The sequence below is a fragment of the Bufo gargarizans genome, chromosome 3, assembly GCF_014858855.1.
Source record: "Bufo gargarizans isolate SCDJY-AF-19 chromosome 3, ASM1485885v1, whole genome shotgun sequence".
Classification (NCBI taxonomy): Eukaryota; Metazoa; Chordata; class Amphibia; order Anura; family Bufonidae; genus Bufo; species Bufo gargarizans.
This window is the reverse complement of record NC_058082.1, coordinates 347313279-347331601: the sequence shown is the minus strand read 5'-3', so window position 1 is coordinate 347331601 and position 18323 is coordinate 347313279. Positions and strand designations below refer to the sequence as shown.

Here is an 18323-nt window from a genome sequence, read left to right as displayed (position 1 = left end):
TCCCGCCAGTCATACCCTATTGTCAGACTAGGAACAGATATTTTTTTCTAAACCTAGATGTGCCAAAATGTGCCAAATTTGTAGCTGTTTACGCCAGTATCTACGTGCACTCACATTAGTAGTGGGCTACTGTTTTCTACCTACTTTTTGCGTGTGTACATTTTTTACCTATTTTGTTTTGTTTTTCTTCCAGTTTTAAAGGCAGTAAACAAATGCATTCTTGAATACCCATGATTATAGGTCCACTTTAGGAGCAGCCAAGGATCCAAGCTACTCTTACTCCACCCATGGCTGTCCTCTTATTTTGCACACTCCCTCCTTGTTCTGTCTATTCTGCTCTGACTTGCCTGTAGCATGTTACAACAGCCAGCAAGAAGCTTGGCTGTTGTAATTTACTGCAGCACAGGCAGGAGAGACAGGGGGTGTGCAGTCTGTATCATGTCCTGCCAGTGAATAAGGACTGATGCCTCCATGCATATAGTATACCACTGGTGCTTAAAATATGGTGAGGAGACAAGCATGGGCTTTGGGAGAGGAAAGAAATGTCAGCCGGGGCACACTGCACAGGGAAAGTTTTACAAGCCCAGAGCTGCCAGCATGCTTTACAGGGGGTGGTGGACAGGGCCTCTATTATCAGCAGAGATAGAAGCTACTTTCTTCTCTGATGCTGTTACAACATAGATGGGGAACACTACAGGATCTTACAGTTTTGGATGGCCAATCCAATTATCTATAATGGAATCCATCGGTTTCTGTTCGGGTTCCTTCTTTTCTGGTGGAGAAACAAGTCCTGCATGCAGTTCTCTCTGTTGTTTTTGGTAGAATCTGCCACGGAGGTCTCGAACAGAGACTCTAATGCAGATGTGAAGAAGCCCTACCTGGTTTTATAGGTGATATATTCACTTTAAGGAGTATATGGAAATTTTCCATGTATGCTCATTAAATATGTACCCATTAATGCATCCACATTAAACTACTGTGTGAATAAATACATCTCAATATTTATTGACAATATTGCACATTTTACAGTAGAAATCCATTCCAAAAACATGATATACTGTATAAACCTTTCAGGGCTTATGTATGAAATTTGTCTCTTACCCATAGCAACCCATCAGAGTTTTTATTTTACATTAGAAAAAGAGACATAACTGGTTTCTATGGGTAATAAGGTCATTTTTCTTATTAAAACCATCACACAGTATTAAATGTCTCATACAATACAACTGCAGATTTTAATGGGGTACAGTGATATGGTTTCCTTGAAAACTGTTTACTTTGCTATAGGTTCTGATTTCTCCTAAAACATTTTTTTTGCGTGTAATTTTTGCTTCAGTAGAACCTTTATGGATCCAAGTGTTGTGGCCGTAATACAGATGCAAACACGGTCCATATTGTGCCCTATGTGTAACAGGAAATTTCTATTAATGTTCACCTTTTATTTCGCTAGGTGCCATGCAATGACCTATGATTTTACTAATACCAATATCCAGAGATTTTGATCCCTGGAAGTCTCTAACAACATTGCTTCTTAAGCAATGTTCACAAGGCAAAAAACCTAGCTGAAAAATCAGTGGCAGATCAGAATATTTAATACTCTTCGATGTACCTCCTACTCAATGTGTTTTGCCCCTTTCCCACTGGTTTCAATGGGTAAACCAGCCTCAAAAATTAATGAAATCACCTGCTTACAAAAAATGGGCCTACATGCACTAGGTTACATTTTTCCACTGAAATCAATTAGAAGCTGTTACTGGCATTTTGGACACAATTGCCATTTTACCTGGTGGAATATGCTGTATTGTTGGCCTTAGTTTGTACTCGTTTTTATACAAGACCCATGGCACACATTTATCAATGCATTTGCACCTTTTTATGGCATACTATACTCCAAAATGGTGTCTTATCTGCTGTGGGACAATTTTATTAACTATTTGTGCCAATGGAGAGAGTCTATCTTCTCGATACAGTTTAGTCTGGGATACAGAGAAAATCCTTTGGAACATGGATCTATAGACCCTAGGCTTTCGTCAGACACCATTAGTAAGGTTAGTGCTGTTTATGCTTATATGTTCAGTATCCTAATATCTTCACTGAACTTTCCCAAACTTACAAGTCCATGGTTTGAACATATGAACATTTATCATTAAATACCAGTTCTGCTGAGGACTGTATTACAGAAGGTATTAGCATTATACAACACAAATTATAGGTATCTCTGTCCAAGACAAAAATATTCTTTGCCTATAAAATAAAATCAATGGCAGGCATATTTTTTCTCAGAATATGTCAAACAGTGTCCATCCCCAGTGAAGCCTCCAGGAAGACTTGTGATGCCATCTTTCCATGGTTATTAACTGGTGTTTTCTGCTTCCTGTATGTGCTCATGGGACCAGCCCAAATTTTCAGTGGTATTTAGGATAAAGATAGCTTCTTGAGATGATCAATTTCCATCTAAAAAATAAACAAAACATTTCAGATTTTCTTTTAAAGATTATACTGTATTCATTTCAATTATCATGTATAGGATGGCCAGACATCCAGTTTTAGGCCGGACAGTCCGGCTTTCTGTCTCCATGTCCTCCGTCCAGTGCAGGGCCTGCACAGACACAGGGATGTCCTCGTTTTCAGTATCTCACTCTCAGACAGCAGCATTTAAGCCTGAGCTGCGAGTACAATCTGACTGACTTAGGCCTCATGCACACGACCGTTCTGTTTTTTGCAGTCCGCAAACCGCGGATCCGCAAAAAACTGAAGCACATGGAGTGCTGTCCGCATCTTTTACGGCCCCATTGAAGTGAATGGGTCCGCACCCGAGCCGCAAAAACTTCAGCTCGGATGCAGACCTGAAAAATGGTTGTGTGCATGAGGCCTTACTGACAGGTTTCTCTCACCCCCAGTCACTAGAGCCAGTGGACCAGTCACTCTTACTGACTGAGGGTGAGAGAAGCACTCCTCCCCGCCTGCAGGTCACCAATACTTTTATTTTCTTTCTTCGCTGGCAGCGGGGGGCATTGCTTAGCAGAGTCTGGAACATAGCTAGAGTATCTGGCTTTTTGAGGTGAAACGAGAGGCCACCCTAATCATGTATTACACTTAAGGTTATCTGTCCTATGAGCCATCGGTATAGGACTGCTGTGACTTCTGAGTCTAAGCAGAAATCAGGTATCAAACTTTATCAAGTTGAGGACTTGATAATCAGAGTGATTTTGCTCATCAGGACCAGACACTATCACACACCATAGTTTAATCGCTTCCTGACATGGTGATTTTCCATTTTTGCTTTTTCGTTTTTTAACTCCCTGCCTTCCCAGAGTCATACTTTTTTTTTGCTTTTTTGTTCACATATTTGTATGAGGGCTTGTTTTTTGCAGGACAAGTTTTTGCAGGACAGTTTATAATGGCCTAAATTAATATTGCATATGATGTAGCAGGGAGCTAAAAACAATTCTTCAAGTGGTGGAATTGGAAAAAAAATTCTATTCTGCCCCACTTTTTGTTTTTACGATGTTCACTATGCGGTAAAATTTACCTGTTCCCTTTATTCTCTGGGTCAGTATGATTATGGCGGACCATATTCTGGGCTTCTGGGTTTTCGGCCTTTTGGATGGCTTGGTCACATTTGACCACGGCATCTGAGGGGTTACATATCCACAATCAGCATTACTGCAGTTTGCAGACATTAGCCCCGATTGTCTACTGTGTGAAACAGCAGGCACCCAGTAGCTGTGGTGCCCACTCCGGAGCAGGTGCCATGTTTAATGACCAGACATCCACCATACATGTGCGGCAGATGTTCGGAAGGAGTTAATGACTATAACTTTTTGATTTATTGGCCTAGCAACATGATTTTTGTTCTGGAATAATTCAGGTTTATTTTCAAATTATTTGTACATTCATAGGGGGATATTTACAAAGGATGGCATTTTACACACCTGTCTTTATTTATTCCCCAGTGAAGTCAGATGACCCACGTATGCCTCCAATTGTGGTACATCTCTGCAGCTCCATGCCTCATAACTTAAATCTACACCACCACTCCCTGTCCCACTCCAAACTTTGCGACTTTTTGATGCCAGTTTTCTGGTGTATAGGGTTTGATAAATGTCCACCACAATTTATGCTTTTAGGGCTCATGCACACGAATGTATTTTGTTTCCGTGTCCATTCTGTTTTTTTTGCGGACCTTATGCGGAACCATTCACTTCAATGGGGCTGTAGAAAATACAGAAGTTACTGCATTCCATTTCCGTTTGTCCGCATGGCCGTTCCGCAAAAAGTAGTGCATGTCCTATTATTGTCTGCAAATCACTGTCCGAGGCCCCATTCAAGTCAATGCCCGCAAAAAATACGAAACGCATCTGTATGTCATCCGTATTTCCTTCGTATTTTGCGGATCCATACTGTAGAAATGCTATGCCTAGCCCATATTGCTCATGTGTTTGATGATTAATAAGTTACTGTTTCTGTATACGATCCGCAAAAAACTGATCAAATACGAAAACCATACGGATAGGTTTTGTGCAATAATGGAACGGAAGAGGACTTAAATCAAAGGAAAAAGAAAAAGCTCAGATACTGAACAACGCAAAACAACAACGGTTGTGTGCATGAGCCCTTAGGCTTATAAAATAGGTAAACAATATTTTTACACTTACATTTTAGCTATTTTTCTTTCAATAACATATTGCCCTAAAACAGACTGCTCATCATTGTCTACTGGCTTCTGACTATTACTTTTTTATGCTAAAACATATGTGCTGCTGGGCTGATTTACAGCCAGGTGAGATCAAATACCGGACCGGATTTGAAGTGTCAGTCTGGGTTTTGGCAGCACCTGGCTGTCCTTAAATAGGCAGCTGGGCTCAGAAGTAGGGTGGCCAGAGATCTGGTTTTAGGCCGGACTGTCCAGTTTTTAGGCTCCCTGTCCACCGTCCGTCACAGTGCCTGGACGGACACAGGGATGTCCTCCTTTTAAGTAGCTCACGCTCAGACAGCAGTATTGCGCTGTCTGAGCATGAGCTGCAGCAACAGACTGAGGCTTCTCTTACCCCCAATTAGTCACTAGAGCTGCAGCTATGGCTCCCTGTGGCTGACTGAGGAGGAGAAAAGCACCTTCCATTCACAAAGTTCTTCCCTTTCCTCCCCCGTGTTTTTCTGGCGGTGGTGGGGGCGTGGCTTCACTAATGTGGTTTGGGGTGTTGTGGGCATGGTTTTGGGCATTGTGGACTTGGTTTCGGGCGTGGCCGGTGAGGTCCGGCTTTCTAGGGTAAAGCCAGTGGCCACCCTACTTATAAGCCAGGTCTCTGTGTTGGGATCTGGGAGCCTTGTGTCTGGATGAAGGCTTGCTACCTGTTTGGCATGAAAACAGGTTGGTGCTGTTATGGTCAAGGACTCTGAGGCAGAATTGCTGCATGGTTAGAATTACCACCAACACCGCAAGGTGACTGCTTGATCCAAAGAACTTGTTGTTGCCTCTATACTGCGTCCGCTAATCCTGTCTACCAGAGCGAAACCCCACAATTGGTGGAGGATGTGGGCATGATCAGTGAGGCCGGCATGAACGTCGATTTTTTTTGGTTGTATGTTGTACATTAAACCAGCTGTATTACAACCAGTGCCCCATGACAAAATGGAGGCTGTTGTGAAGGCCCTCATGGAGGCTAATCTGCAGCAGCGAGAGACAAACCTGCAGCAATGCGAGGCTAATAAGCAGCAGCAGAAGACTAACCAGTTGCTGCTACAACACTTAATGGCTTTGCAGACAGCAGGAGTAACCCCAAGCGTCCACGATGCCCGGAAAACAGTCCGTTCCGCCATTCCTAAGATGATCCCCCCAGACGACATCGAAACCTACCTGGCAATGTATGAGAAAGTAGCCATCAGGGAAAAAGTTACCCTGAGACCAGTGGGCTGAGGTCATCGCTCCACTCCAGGCATCCAATTCCCAGCGGGTGTATTTTGACTCGCCGGATGATCAAGCGGCCGACTACCAAAAAGTAAAGGGTGAGATTTTGGCAAGACTGGGGGTGAATGTGTTGGTCTTGGCCCAGCGGGTACATCAGTGATGGTTTAAGTTAGCTGAGCCTGCGAGGACCCAGTATTATGATTTACTCCACCTCTTGCAAAAGTGGCTACAGCATGATGTGCTGAATCCCATGGCTATGGTGGATAGACTATTGGCTGATATGTTTTGGAGGGCTACGCCACCCCCTCTCCAGCACTGGATCAGCCAGGTGTCTCCTGGCAATGTCCTAGAAATGGTAGACCTGGTGGAGCGCTACAAGGCTACCAAGACTAATACAGGACCGAACCCTATCCCGCGCCTGGGAAAATGTGTTAATAGTAGATGGTGAACCACAACTACCTGGGGCAGAGTCCGTGTTTCCCCGTTTTGTGGTTCATCAGGATATGTTGCATCTGGTAAACCAACTACGGGGTGAGCCTATTGAACAATTGGTGGTCCCCAAGGCTTATGGCAAGCTTGTGGTAGATCTAGCCCACCAACACGTTATCGGGGGTCACCTGGGGCTGCTGAAAACTCAGGATCGTATTCTACAGCAGTTTTACTTGTCCAGCAAATTCAAAGAACTGGAAGAGTTTTGTAAGTCTTGCCCAACCTGCCAGAAAGTCATTCCTGGGAATGGTGGGATATTATATAAGGTTTGTTCCCTACTTTGCTACAGTGGCCGCGCCATTGACAGGACTACTTAGGAAGTCAATGGGAAGGAGCATCCCATTGTCTTCCTCAGCCGTAAGCTCACCCCAGCAGAGACCCAGTATAGTATAGTGGAGAGAGAGGGCCTGGCTATCAAGTGGGCACTAGAATTTCTCTGCTATTATTTATTGGGGAGAAAATTCCGCCTGGTGACCGACCACTCCCGTCTCAAGTGGATGAGCCAGGCCAAGGACAGAAATTATTGGGTCACCCGATGGTTTCTCTCTCTGCAAAACTTTACGTTTTGGGTGGAACACAGGGCACGCCGGTTACAGGGAAATGCGGATGCCCTGTCCCGGGTACACTGTCAGGGGTCTGTTCATCCCCTCAGGGTTGAACAAGGGGGGGGGGGGGTATGTGACACAGTGAGAGGTTTTGTCTGTGAAAGCAGGTATTTTCCTCCCAGCATATGTTGCTGGGCTGACTTACAGCCAGTTGAGGTCAAATACCGGACCGGATATTAAGTGCTGGTCGGGTTTTGGCAGCACATGGCTGTCCTTTAATAGGCAGCTGGGCTCAGAAGCCAGGTCTCTGTGTTGGGATCTGGAAGCCTTGTGTCCGGATAAAGGCTTGCTACCTGTTTCACGTAAAAACAGGTTGGTGCTGCTATGGTCAAGGACTCTTTGAGGCAGAATTGCCGCATGGTATGAATTACCACCAACACCGCAAGGTGACTTTTTGTTTGAATATGACTGCTTGTTTTGTCACTTGCCTAAAGTGTGAATAAAACACTGAATTGTTACAAAGAACTGTTTCCTCTATACTGTGTCCTCTAATCTTGTCTACCAGAGCAAAACCCCACAATATATATATAGTATATTTTCAGGCTCTATACTATGGAGTGAATATAGCAATGTTATAGTAACTCCATTTACTAACATTAGCTCCACATTCAGAATGCTCCATATAAGCAGGCTATATGTGCTTGTGTAAATGAGACCGTAATGTAAAAAAACATGTAAGCGATAATAAAAATCAGAGCAAGTCATCATGGCATGCGGTTGGGTGGTTTCATGGTTTCAGTGCTGTGTGATACACTGAGAGCACAAAAGATTAAGGACACCTGTTCTGTGCTTGAAATAGTCTGGCAGATGATTCCCATGATCCGCAACGCATTTCACCCCTTAAATCCTCTTGAGTCACTGAACATGAAGGGAAAAAGACAGGTGAATACGCCGTGGACACTGGCATCATTAGTTAAAATACTTTTATTTTTTTTATATTTTTCTATTTTAAGAATGGTAGAAGTCAACTGATATCTTTGATTTCAGTGGTGAGAGAGACTGTGTATGCACATATATTCAGATGATTACCTTTGAAAAAAGGTGTAGAAATATATTGGAGTTTGAGGTGTCAAATAAAAAACACAACATTGATGTTTGGTTATTGGTGGCAACACTGCGTACCTAGAGAGACCAGATTTCCAACCCATGCCAGACAAAGGGCTAAAGGTTACTTAGGGCTCATACAAACAACTGCATTAAAATGGTTTCCTGGGATTCATATACAGGTCCTTCTAAAAAAATTAGCATATTGTGATAAAGTTCATTATTTTCTGTAATGTACTGATAAACATTAGACTTTCATATATTTTAGATTCATTACACACCAACTGAAGTAGTTCAAGCCTTTTATTGTTTTAATATTGATGATTTTGGCATACAGCTCATGAAAACCCAAAATTCCTATCTAAAAAAATTAGCATATTTCATCCGACCAATAAAAGAAAAGTGTTTTTAATACAAAAAAAGTCAACCTTCAAATAATTATGTGCAGTTATGCACTCAATACTTGGTCGGGAATCCTTTTGCAGAAATGACTGCTTCAATGCGGCGTGGCATGGAGGCAATCAGCCTGTGGCACTGCTGAGGTGTTATGGAGACCCAGTATGCTTCGACAGCGGCCTTAAGCTCATCCAGAGTGTTGGGTCTTGCGTCTCTCAACTTTCTCTTCCCAATATCCCACAGATTCTCTATGGGGTTCAGGTCAGGAGAGTTGGCAGGCCAATTGAGCACAGTAATACCATGGTCAGCAAACCATTTACCAGTGGTTTTGGCACTGTGAGCAGGTGCCAGGTCGTGCTGAAAAATGAAATCTTCATCTCCATAAAGCTTTTCAGCAGATGGAAGCATGAAGTGCTCCAAAATCTCCTGATAGCTAGCTGCATTGACCCTGCCCTTGATAAAACACAGTGGACCAACACCAGCAGCTGACATGGCACCCCAGACCATCACTGACTGTGGGTACTTGACACTGGACTTCAGGCATTTTGGCATTTCCCTCTCCCCAGTCTTCCTCCAGACTCTGGCACCTTGATTTCCGAATGACATGCAAAATTTGCTTTCATCCGAAAAAAGTACTTTGGACCACTGAGCAACAGTCCAGTGCTGCTTCTCTGTAGCCCAGGTCAGGTGCTTCTGCCGTAGTTTCTGGTTCAAAAGTGGCTTGACCTGGGGAATGCGGCACCTGTAGCCCATTTCCTGCACACGCCTGTACACGGTGGCTCTGGATGTTTCTACTCCAGACTCAGTCCACTGCTTCCGCAGGTCCCCCAAGGTCTGGAATCGGTCCTTCTCCACAATCTTCCTCAGGGTCCGGTCACCTCTTCTCGTTGTGCACGTTTTCTGCCACACTTTTTCCTTCCCACAGACTTCCCACTGAGGTGCCTTGATACAGCACTCTGGGAACAGCCTATTCGTTCAGAAATTTCTTTCTGTGTCTTACCCTCTTGCTTGAGGGTGTCAATGATGGCCTTCTGGACAGCAGTCAGGTCGGCAGTCTTACCCATGATTGCGGTTTTGAGTAATGAACCAGGCTGGGAGTTTTTAAAAGCCTCAGGAATCTTTTGCAGGTGTTTAGATTTAATTAGTTGATTCAGATGATTAGGTTAATAGCTCGTTTAGAGAACCTTTTCATGATATGCTAATTTTTTTAGATAGGAATTTGGGGTTTTCATGAGCTGTATGCCCAAATCATCAATATTAAAACAATAAAAGGCTTGAACTATTTCAGTTGTGTGTAATGAATCTAAAATATATGAAAGTCTAATGTTTATCAGTACATTACAGAAAATAATGAACTTTATCACAATATGCTAATTTTTTTAGAAGGACCTGTATTACTTTTCCTCAGGAATGGGATAGGTCTTTGAAATCTTATGGGGGGGGTCCAACACCTGGCCACCCTGCTGATCAGATGTCTGAAGTGGCCGGTGTGCTCTCAGGCCTCTTCCTAGGCCAGTGACATCACGTTCTTCGGTCATATGATCTATGTGCAGCTTAGTCCCATTCAAGGGGACAGTCCTCAGCTGCAAGACGAAGCACTGCCACTATACAATGTATGGAACTGTGCTTGGTTAGCTGTGAGGAGGCTACAGCCTGTTGAAACAGCTGACCGGAAGTTATGCTGGGAGTCATACCCCTCCTGATGAAATATTAAAAACCTATCCTGAATTCCAGAAAACCCATTCAAGGATTTAGCTTTTTATGGCCCATAGATCATCTCCATGTGTCTTCATGTGGAGATGCATTATTAATATTTACCAATATTTCTTGCTATATATGCCACCAACATATTCCACAGAACTTTACAGACATTATCATCACTCATTGTCCCCAGTGGCGCTCACAATCTTGATTCCCTATCATTATGTCTTTGGTTTGTGGGAGTAAATCAGAGAACTTGGAAGAAACCCATAGAAACACAGAGAGAACATACAAATTCCATTCAGATATTGCTGTCAGTCGATTTAAGCCCAGGACCCAGTGCTACAAGGTACCAGTGCTAACCACTGAGACACCTTAATGCACCATTGCATGCAATATTACAGAGATATTCTCCTCCAGAATCATTGCTATTAGGTGGAATAAAGTACCTCGTGCAAGTACCACACTGTAGCATATGGCGTGCCTATGTATCTGGGATAAGGAACCATAAGCACTCCATGTGTCACCATACAGGATCGGATTTGACTGTGTGCCATATAACGTGTCAGCAATCACTATGTCTCATCTTTGATTTATCCCTTACCTCCAGTGCTAAGCGTTTCACTCTCTCTTGACTGATTTCTGATCTAATTTCTTGTATATCTGTCCTGCAGAAATAAAAATATATATCATATTGCATAATTGTGTATATAAGTATACAACGATACTAAGACTACCTATACATGTCTACTCTTAAGGACATTTTCCCAACCCACAAATTTCAGATCTGCAAAACACAGATATCGACCTCGTGCCTTCCGAATTTTGCGGAACGGAACTTCTGGCCCATAATAGAACTGTCCTATCCTTTTTCCTTAATGTGGACAAGAATAGGACATGTTCTAATTTTTTGCGGGTGCAATGAATGGACACTGTATGCTGTCCCCATCTTTTGCGACCCCATTGAAGTGAATGGGTCTACATCTGAACCTCAAGAATGGGGATCGGATGCAGACCAAAAAAACAAGGTTGTGTGCATGAGCTTTAATACTAAAAAGTGGCAACAAGTAGTAAAACCATGTGAGCTTTTTCTGCACAGTTCTTGCCTGCTTCGCTTGATGTACTACTGCTAAACCGTCAATGATTTACTGACACTCTACTAAGGCTCTGCCCACAAACTGTCATTAACTGCAAAGATTCATTTCACAAGTGTATTTCAGCTCCTTACGTTTTGGATAGTTGTGGCCATCCACTCTTTCAGCCAACAGCTGTCTCTGAACTATCTCAGACAAATGAGCATGTGTTCTGTATAGAGAAAGGGGAATAAGGCATTGCCAGAAACCTCTGGTTACAGGTGAAACTTGAAAAATTAGAATATCGTGCAAAAGACCATTTATTTCAGTAATGCAAGTTAAAAGGAATTGCATTAATGCAGCTTAAAATTCGAATTTTGTGAAAAGGTTCAATATTCTAGGCTCAAAGTGTCACACGCCAGTCAGCAAATGAATCCATATCCCCTGAGCAAAGGGTACCTGAGATTGTGACTTTGGGGCTTCATAAGGCTACTTTCACACTAGCGTTCGTCGGTCCGCTCGTGAGCTCCGTTTGAAGGGGCTCACGAGCGGACCCGAACGCAGCCGTCCAGCCCTGATGCAGTCTGAATGGAGCGGATCCGCTCAGACTGCATCAGTCTGGCGGCGTTCAGCCTCCGCTCCGCTCGCCTCCGCACGGACAGGCGGACAGCTGAACGCTGCTTGCAGCGTTCGGGTGTCCGCCTGGCCGTGCGGAGGCGTGCGGATCCGTGCGGATCCGTCCAGACTTACAATGTAAGTCAATGGGGACGGATCCGTTTGAAGATGCCACAATATGGCTCAATCTTCAGGCGGATCCGTCCCCCATTGACTTTACATTGAAAGTCTGGACGGATCCGTACGAGGCTATTTTCACACTTAGCTGTTATATGCTAAAATAATGCAGACGGATCCGTTCTGAACGGAGCCTCCTTCTGCATTATTATGATCGGATCCGTTCAGAACGGATCCGATCGAACGCTAGTGTGAAAGTAGCCTAAGCTGTAAGCCATAATCATCCAAATTATAACAAATAAAGGCTTGAAATATCTCTCTTTGCATGTAATGAGTCTATCTCATATGTTAGTTTAACCTTTTAAGTTGCATTACTGAAATAAATGAACTTTGCACAATATTCTAATTTTTCGAGTTTCACCTGAATAACCTCAGAACAAAAGCATCAGGCATTTGAAATCCAACATGCCCAATCCTTTTCTCCCTAAACATTTGGCACTGGGTAGAGTCAGGTGGCTTCCATACACATTAGATGGTTGGACATTCTGCCAAGATGAGAGGGTTTGGATGACATTATTCTAAAGTGTATGGCCAGTTTTGGCCCTGAAGGTGCATACTGGAGAAAATATTGGTCAGTGGTACTGTTAACACAGCTGCCTTTTAAATTTGCGGCATTCATTTCCATTTCTTAAAGAAAGTACATGTCTCATTGAACACGCTTCTCAATCTTGGAACTAGGAATAAAGCAGATTGATACAGACAAAAATGTTGGAACTTGAAATGTAAATTCTTTAGAAAATTACTGCCAATTATTTTTTTGTAGGTCTAATAGTGTAATAACATTTGTAATATTTGATACTATGGGATGTATAATTTGTAACATAAAAAATAGGATATTTATAAATGGCGGAAGGAGAATGCTAAATAGTGATGATCCAGCATGCTCGGCCGAACACCTGTTCGGCTCGAGCATCTCGATGCTCGGCACATGGCAGTACTCGGCCGAGTACAGCATGTGCTCGAGCGCAATCCTCGAGTCTCCTCCCCGCACGTTTCTTGGCTGCTACACAGCCAATAAAAGTGCAGGGAGGTACTGGCACGCACTGTAATGCTGTAGCCATGTTGGTTACTGGCATTACAGTGATTGGCTGGCCGTAACGAGTCATCGGGTGCTATAAAGCACCCGATGACACGTGTTCGGCTCAGTCTTAGGCCTCATGCACAGGACCGTTGTGTGCATCCCTGGCCGTTGTGCCGTTTTCCGTTTTTTTTCGCGGACCCATTGACTTTCAATGGGTCCGTGGAAAAATCGGGAAATGCACCATTTTGCAGCCGAGGCCGTGATCCGTGTATCCTGTCCGTCAAAAAAATATGACCTGTCCTATTTTTTTGACGGACAACGGTTCACGGACCCATTCAAGTCAATGGGTCCGTGAAAGAACACGGATGCACACAAGATTGGCATCCGTGTCCGTGGCCGTAGGTTGCTTTCATACAGACGGATCCGAAGATCCGTCTGCATAAAAGCTTTTTCAGATCTAAGTTTTCACTTCGTGAAAACTCATATCCGACAGTATATTCTAACACAGAAGCATTCCCATGGTGATGGGGACGCTTCTAGTTAGAATACACTACAAACTGTGTACAAGACTGCCCCCTGCTGCCTGGCAGCACCCGATCTCTTACAGGGGGCCGTGATCAGCACAATTAACCCCTTCAGGTGCGACACCTGAAGGGGTTAATTGTACTATCATATCCCCCTGTAAGAGCTCAGGGCTGCCAGGCAGCAGGGGGCAGACCCCCCCCTCCCCAGTTTGAATATCATTGGTGGCCAGTGCGGCATCCCCCCTCCCTCCCTCTATTTTAATAAATCGTTGGTGGCACAGTGTGCGCCCACCATCGCCCCCCCCCCTCTATTGTAATAAATCGTTGGTGGCACAGTGTGCGCCCACCATCACCCCCCCTCCCTCCCTCTATTGTAAGAAATCATTGGTGGCACAGTGTACGCCCACCATCGCCCCCTCCCCCTCCCTCCCTCTATTGTAATAAATCGTTGGTGGCACAGTGTGCGCCCCTATCGGCCCCCCCTCCCTTTATAGCAGTAACAACATTGGTGGCCAGTGTGCGGCCTCCCATCCCCCCCCCCCCTCCCCCGATCATTGGTGGCAGCGGAGTTCCGATCGGAGTCCCAGTTTAATCGCTGGGGCTCCGATCGGTAACCATGGCAATCAGGACGCTACTGCAGTCCTGGTTGACATTGTTACTTAGCAATAGTACAATAGTAGAAGATTCATAGTTACCTGCTTGCTGCTGCGATGTTCGTGTCCGGCCAGGAGCTCCACCTACTGGTAAGTGACAGGTCTGTGCTGCGCATTGCTAAATGAACTGTCACTTACCAGTAGGAGGAGCTCCCGGCCGGTCACAGACATCGCAGCAGCAAGCAGGTAAGTATTAATCTTCTACTATTGTACTATTGCTAAGTAACCATGGCAACCAGGGCTGCAGTAGCTTCCTGGTTGCCATGGTTACCGATCGGAGCCCCAGTGATTAAAATGGGACTCCGATCGGAACTACGCTGCCACCAATGATCGGGGGGGGGGGGGGAGATGGGAGGCCGCACACTGCCACCAATGTTGTTACTGCTATAGAGGGAGGGGGGGCCGATGGTGGGCGCACACTGTGCCACCAGCGATTTATTACAATAGAGGGAGGGAGGGGGGGCAATGGTGGGCGCACACTGTGCCACCAACGATTTATTACAATAGAGGGAGGGAGGGGGGGCGATGGTGGGCGCACACTGTGCCACCAACGATTTATTACAATAGAGGGAGGGAGGGGGGGCCGCACTGGCCACCAATGATATTCAAACTGGAGGGGGGGGTCTGCCCCCTGCTGCCTGGCAGCCCTGATCTCTTACAGGGGGATATGATAGTACAATTAACCCCTTCAGGTGCGGCACCTGAGGAGTTAATTGTGCTGATCACAGCCCCCTGTAAGAGATCGGGTGCTGCCAGGCAGCAGGGGGCAGTCATGTACACAGTTTTTCAGTATATTCTAACCTGAAGCGTCCCCATCACCATGGGAACGCCTCTGTGTTAGAATATACTGTCGGATCTGAGTTTCACGATGTAGCTCATATCCAACAGTATATTCTAACATAGAGGCGTTCCCATGGTGATGGGGACGCTTCAAGTTATGTTCGGGTGTCCGCCTGGCCGTGCGGAGGCAAGCGGATCCGTCCAGACTTACAATGTAAGTCAATGGGGACGGATCCGTTTGAAGATGACACACTGTGGCTCAATTTTCAAACGGATCTGTCCCCCATTGACTTTCAATGTAAAGTCTGGACGGATCTGTCTGAGGCTACTTTCACACTTAGAAACGTTTTAACAATATAATGCAGACGGATCCGCTCTGAACGGAGCCACCATCTGCATTATATGAACGCAAGTGTGAAAGTAAAGGGACTCCTGACTTTACATTGAAAGTCAATGGGGACGGATCCGTTTGCAATTGCACCATATTGTGTCAACGTCAAACGGATCCGTCCCCATTGACTTGCATTGTAATTCAGGACGGATCCGTTTGGCTCCGCACGGCCAGGCGGACACCAAAACGACTTTTTTTTCATGTCCGTGGATCCTCCAAAAATCAAGGAAGACCCACGGACGAAAAAACGGTCACGGATCACGGACCCACGGACCCCGTTTTTTCGGACCGTGAAAAAAAACTGTCGTGTGCATGAGGCCTTAGTCAGGGAGAGCTGAACATAGGAAGGGAAAGACAGTGTAGGGACTGTGTTTTGGAAGATTTTAATTACAAAAACTTTTCAGAGACACAAAAGTCCTTTCAAGGAGTATTGTGTGTGACAGCAGCAATATACAGTATGTTTGTAGCGCATCCTGCGCTAAATTGCTCAGTCTTAGGGAGAGCTGTGCATAAGAAGGGACAGAGTATGGAAGATTTTTATTAGAAAAACTTTTCAGAGACCCAAAAGTCCTTTTAAAAACTATTGTGTGTGACAGCAGCAATATATATTTTTAGCGCATCCTGCGCTAAATAGCGCCTAATAGGCCGCTACAGACAGTTAAATTATCCGCGACACATCTCCTGTGTAAAGTGTGCGCATGCCTAAAATATCAGTTACATCCAGTGTACTTTTTCCGTAGACAGTGTCCGCTGCGTACAGTTAAATCATCTGCGCCACATCTCCTGTGTAAAGTCTGCGCATCCGTAGAATATCAGTGAAATCCAGTGTACTTTTTCCGCAGACGGTGTCCGCTGCGGACAGTTAAATTATCCGTTCCACATCTCCTTGTAAAGTGTGCGCATCCAAAAAAATATCTGTGACATCCAGTGTACTTTTTTTTTAGACTGTGTCCTCTGCGGACAGTGACATTAGCTGCGCCACATCTCCAGTGTAAAGTGTGCGCATCCAAAAAATATACAGTATGTGACATCCAGTGTACTTTTTCAGTAGACGGTGTCCGCTGCAGACAGTTACATTACAGTACACATCTCCAGTGTAAAGTGTGCTCCTAAAAATGTTATCTGTGACATACAGTGTACTTTTTCTGTAGACGCTTTGGACAGTGACATTACCGGTGGTACCTCTCCTATATAACGTTTTCTCATCCCAAATACCTGTGACATTCCATGTAATTTTTTATTAGCTGCTGGTGACAGCATTGACATTATCTGCGGGATATCTTCTGTGTGACGTTTCCACATCCCAAATACATTTTTACATTTTTTTGTGCATACACTTCCAAATCCTATGCTACTGTACTTGTGACATACTTTCAAGCATATATCACATTTAAAATGAAGAAGGGGAGCAGTAAGGGACGGGGAAGTGGCCGTGATGCTGATGGTGCATGCAGAGGCCGTGGCCCTGGGCGCATTAAAACTGTGCCTGCTGCCAGAGCACAAGAAAAACAGTCATCTATGATACCTAGCTTCATGTCCCAGTTTGCAGGGTGGTGCAGGACACCACTCTTGAAGTCAGACCAGTGTAACCAGGTGGTCGGATGGATTGCAGCAGATAATGATTCCAGTCAGTTAAGCACCACACTGTCTTCCACCAAGTCCAGTCTTGATACTCCTTCCTCCCACCAGGGAGAGTCTGGCCAAGCAAGTGATCCCACACTCGGATATTCCGAGGACCTCTTTTCCTCGCCATTCCTTGATTTGGCCCTCTTGCCAAGCACATTTTAAGAGGGACAGATCTTGTGCCCTGATTCCCAAACACTTGAGCATTCACAGTCACAAGAAGAGGACGGTGGGGAACGGCAATTACTGTTTAAATGAGGTGGATGATGATGAGACACAGTTGCCAATAACTCAACAGCAATTACTGTCACAAGAGGTTGAGGAAGAGAATAAGATCACAGTTGTCGATCACTGAGGTTGTAGTTAGGTCAACAAGTCAGAAGGATGAGCAGAGTGAGGAAGTGGAAGAGGAGGTGGTGGACGATTAAGTGACTGACCCAACCTGGGAAGGTTGGAGTACAGCAGTACAGAGGGGGGGGTCTGCAGCACCGCAACAGGCTGGAAGAGGCAGTGGGGAGGCAAAAGGGAGAAGGCGGGCCACACCAAACAGGCCTGCAACTGGTCACAGAGCACCCCCTTGTGGAAATCTCGCTTGCCAAGGGGTTGGTGTTCTGCAGGCTACCGCTCTCTTGAAGAAAGTGCAGACGACAAAAGAATTGTAATTTGCAACCTGCTCCAAACAAAAATGAGCAGGGGCTTGAACACTAGCAACCTCACCACACCCAGCATAATCCGCCACATGGCATTAAAGCACCCTAATAGGTGGGCTGAACGCCTGAGTCCACAATCTGTGGCTGCGGGTCACACCACTGCCTCCGCTTCCCCAGTGTTATGTGCTGGCCAATCCCCTGTCCAAGATGCAGGCTTGGATGCCTCCCACCCTGCACCTGGATCTTTGCAAACACCATCAGCGACCACATCCACTTCCGTGTCCCAGCACAGCATCCAAATGTCCTTACCCAAGGCATTTGAAAGCAAGTGCAAATACCCAGCCACCCACCCACCGGCTATAGCACTAAATGCACAGCTTTCCAAAATACTGGCCCTGGAAATGTTGCCATTTAGGCTTGTGGACCCTAAAGCCTTCTGCAGCCTGATGTCGGCGGCCGTCCCTCGGTACACAGTCCGCAGACGCCACTATTTTTCAAGGTGCGCCATGCCCGCCTTATACCAACATGTGTCTCGTAACATCACATGTGCCCTGACCAACGCAGTTACTGGGAAGGTCCACTTAACCACGGACACGTGGACAAGTGCATTTGGCCAGGGATGCTACATTTCCCTGACGGCACACTGCGTGAATGTTGTGGAGGCCAGGAGAGA

At 45.3% G+C, this 18323-nt stretch overlaps 1 protein-coding gene across 1 annotated transcript in view; it reads right to left on the bottom strand.

The window, feature by feature from the left end:
• Positions 1 to 981: 981 nt before the first annotated feature.
• The window catches only part of SH3D21 (SH3 domain containing 21), a 99324-nt gene continuing 81982 nt past the window's right edge, over positions 982 to 18323 (bottom strand). Inside the window, exons 19-20 of the mRNA XM_044287701.1 lie at positions 10748 to 10811; positions 982 to 2454 (exon numbers count right to left, since the gene is read on the bottom strand). Of these exons, the coding sequence (XP_044143636.1) occupies positions 2416 to 2454; positions 10748 to 10811 (103 nt within the window). The 3' untranslated portion in view covers positions 982 to 2415. The remainder of the gene's footprint in view (positions 2455 to 10747; positions 10812 to 18323) is intronic.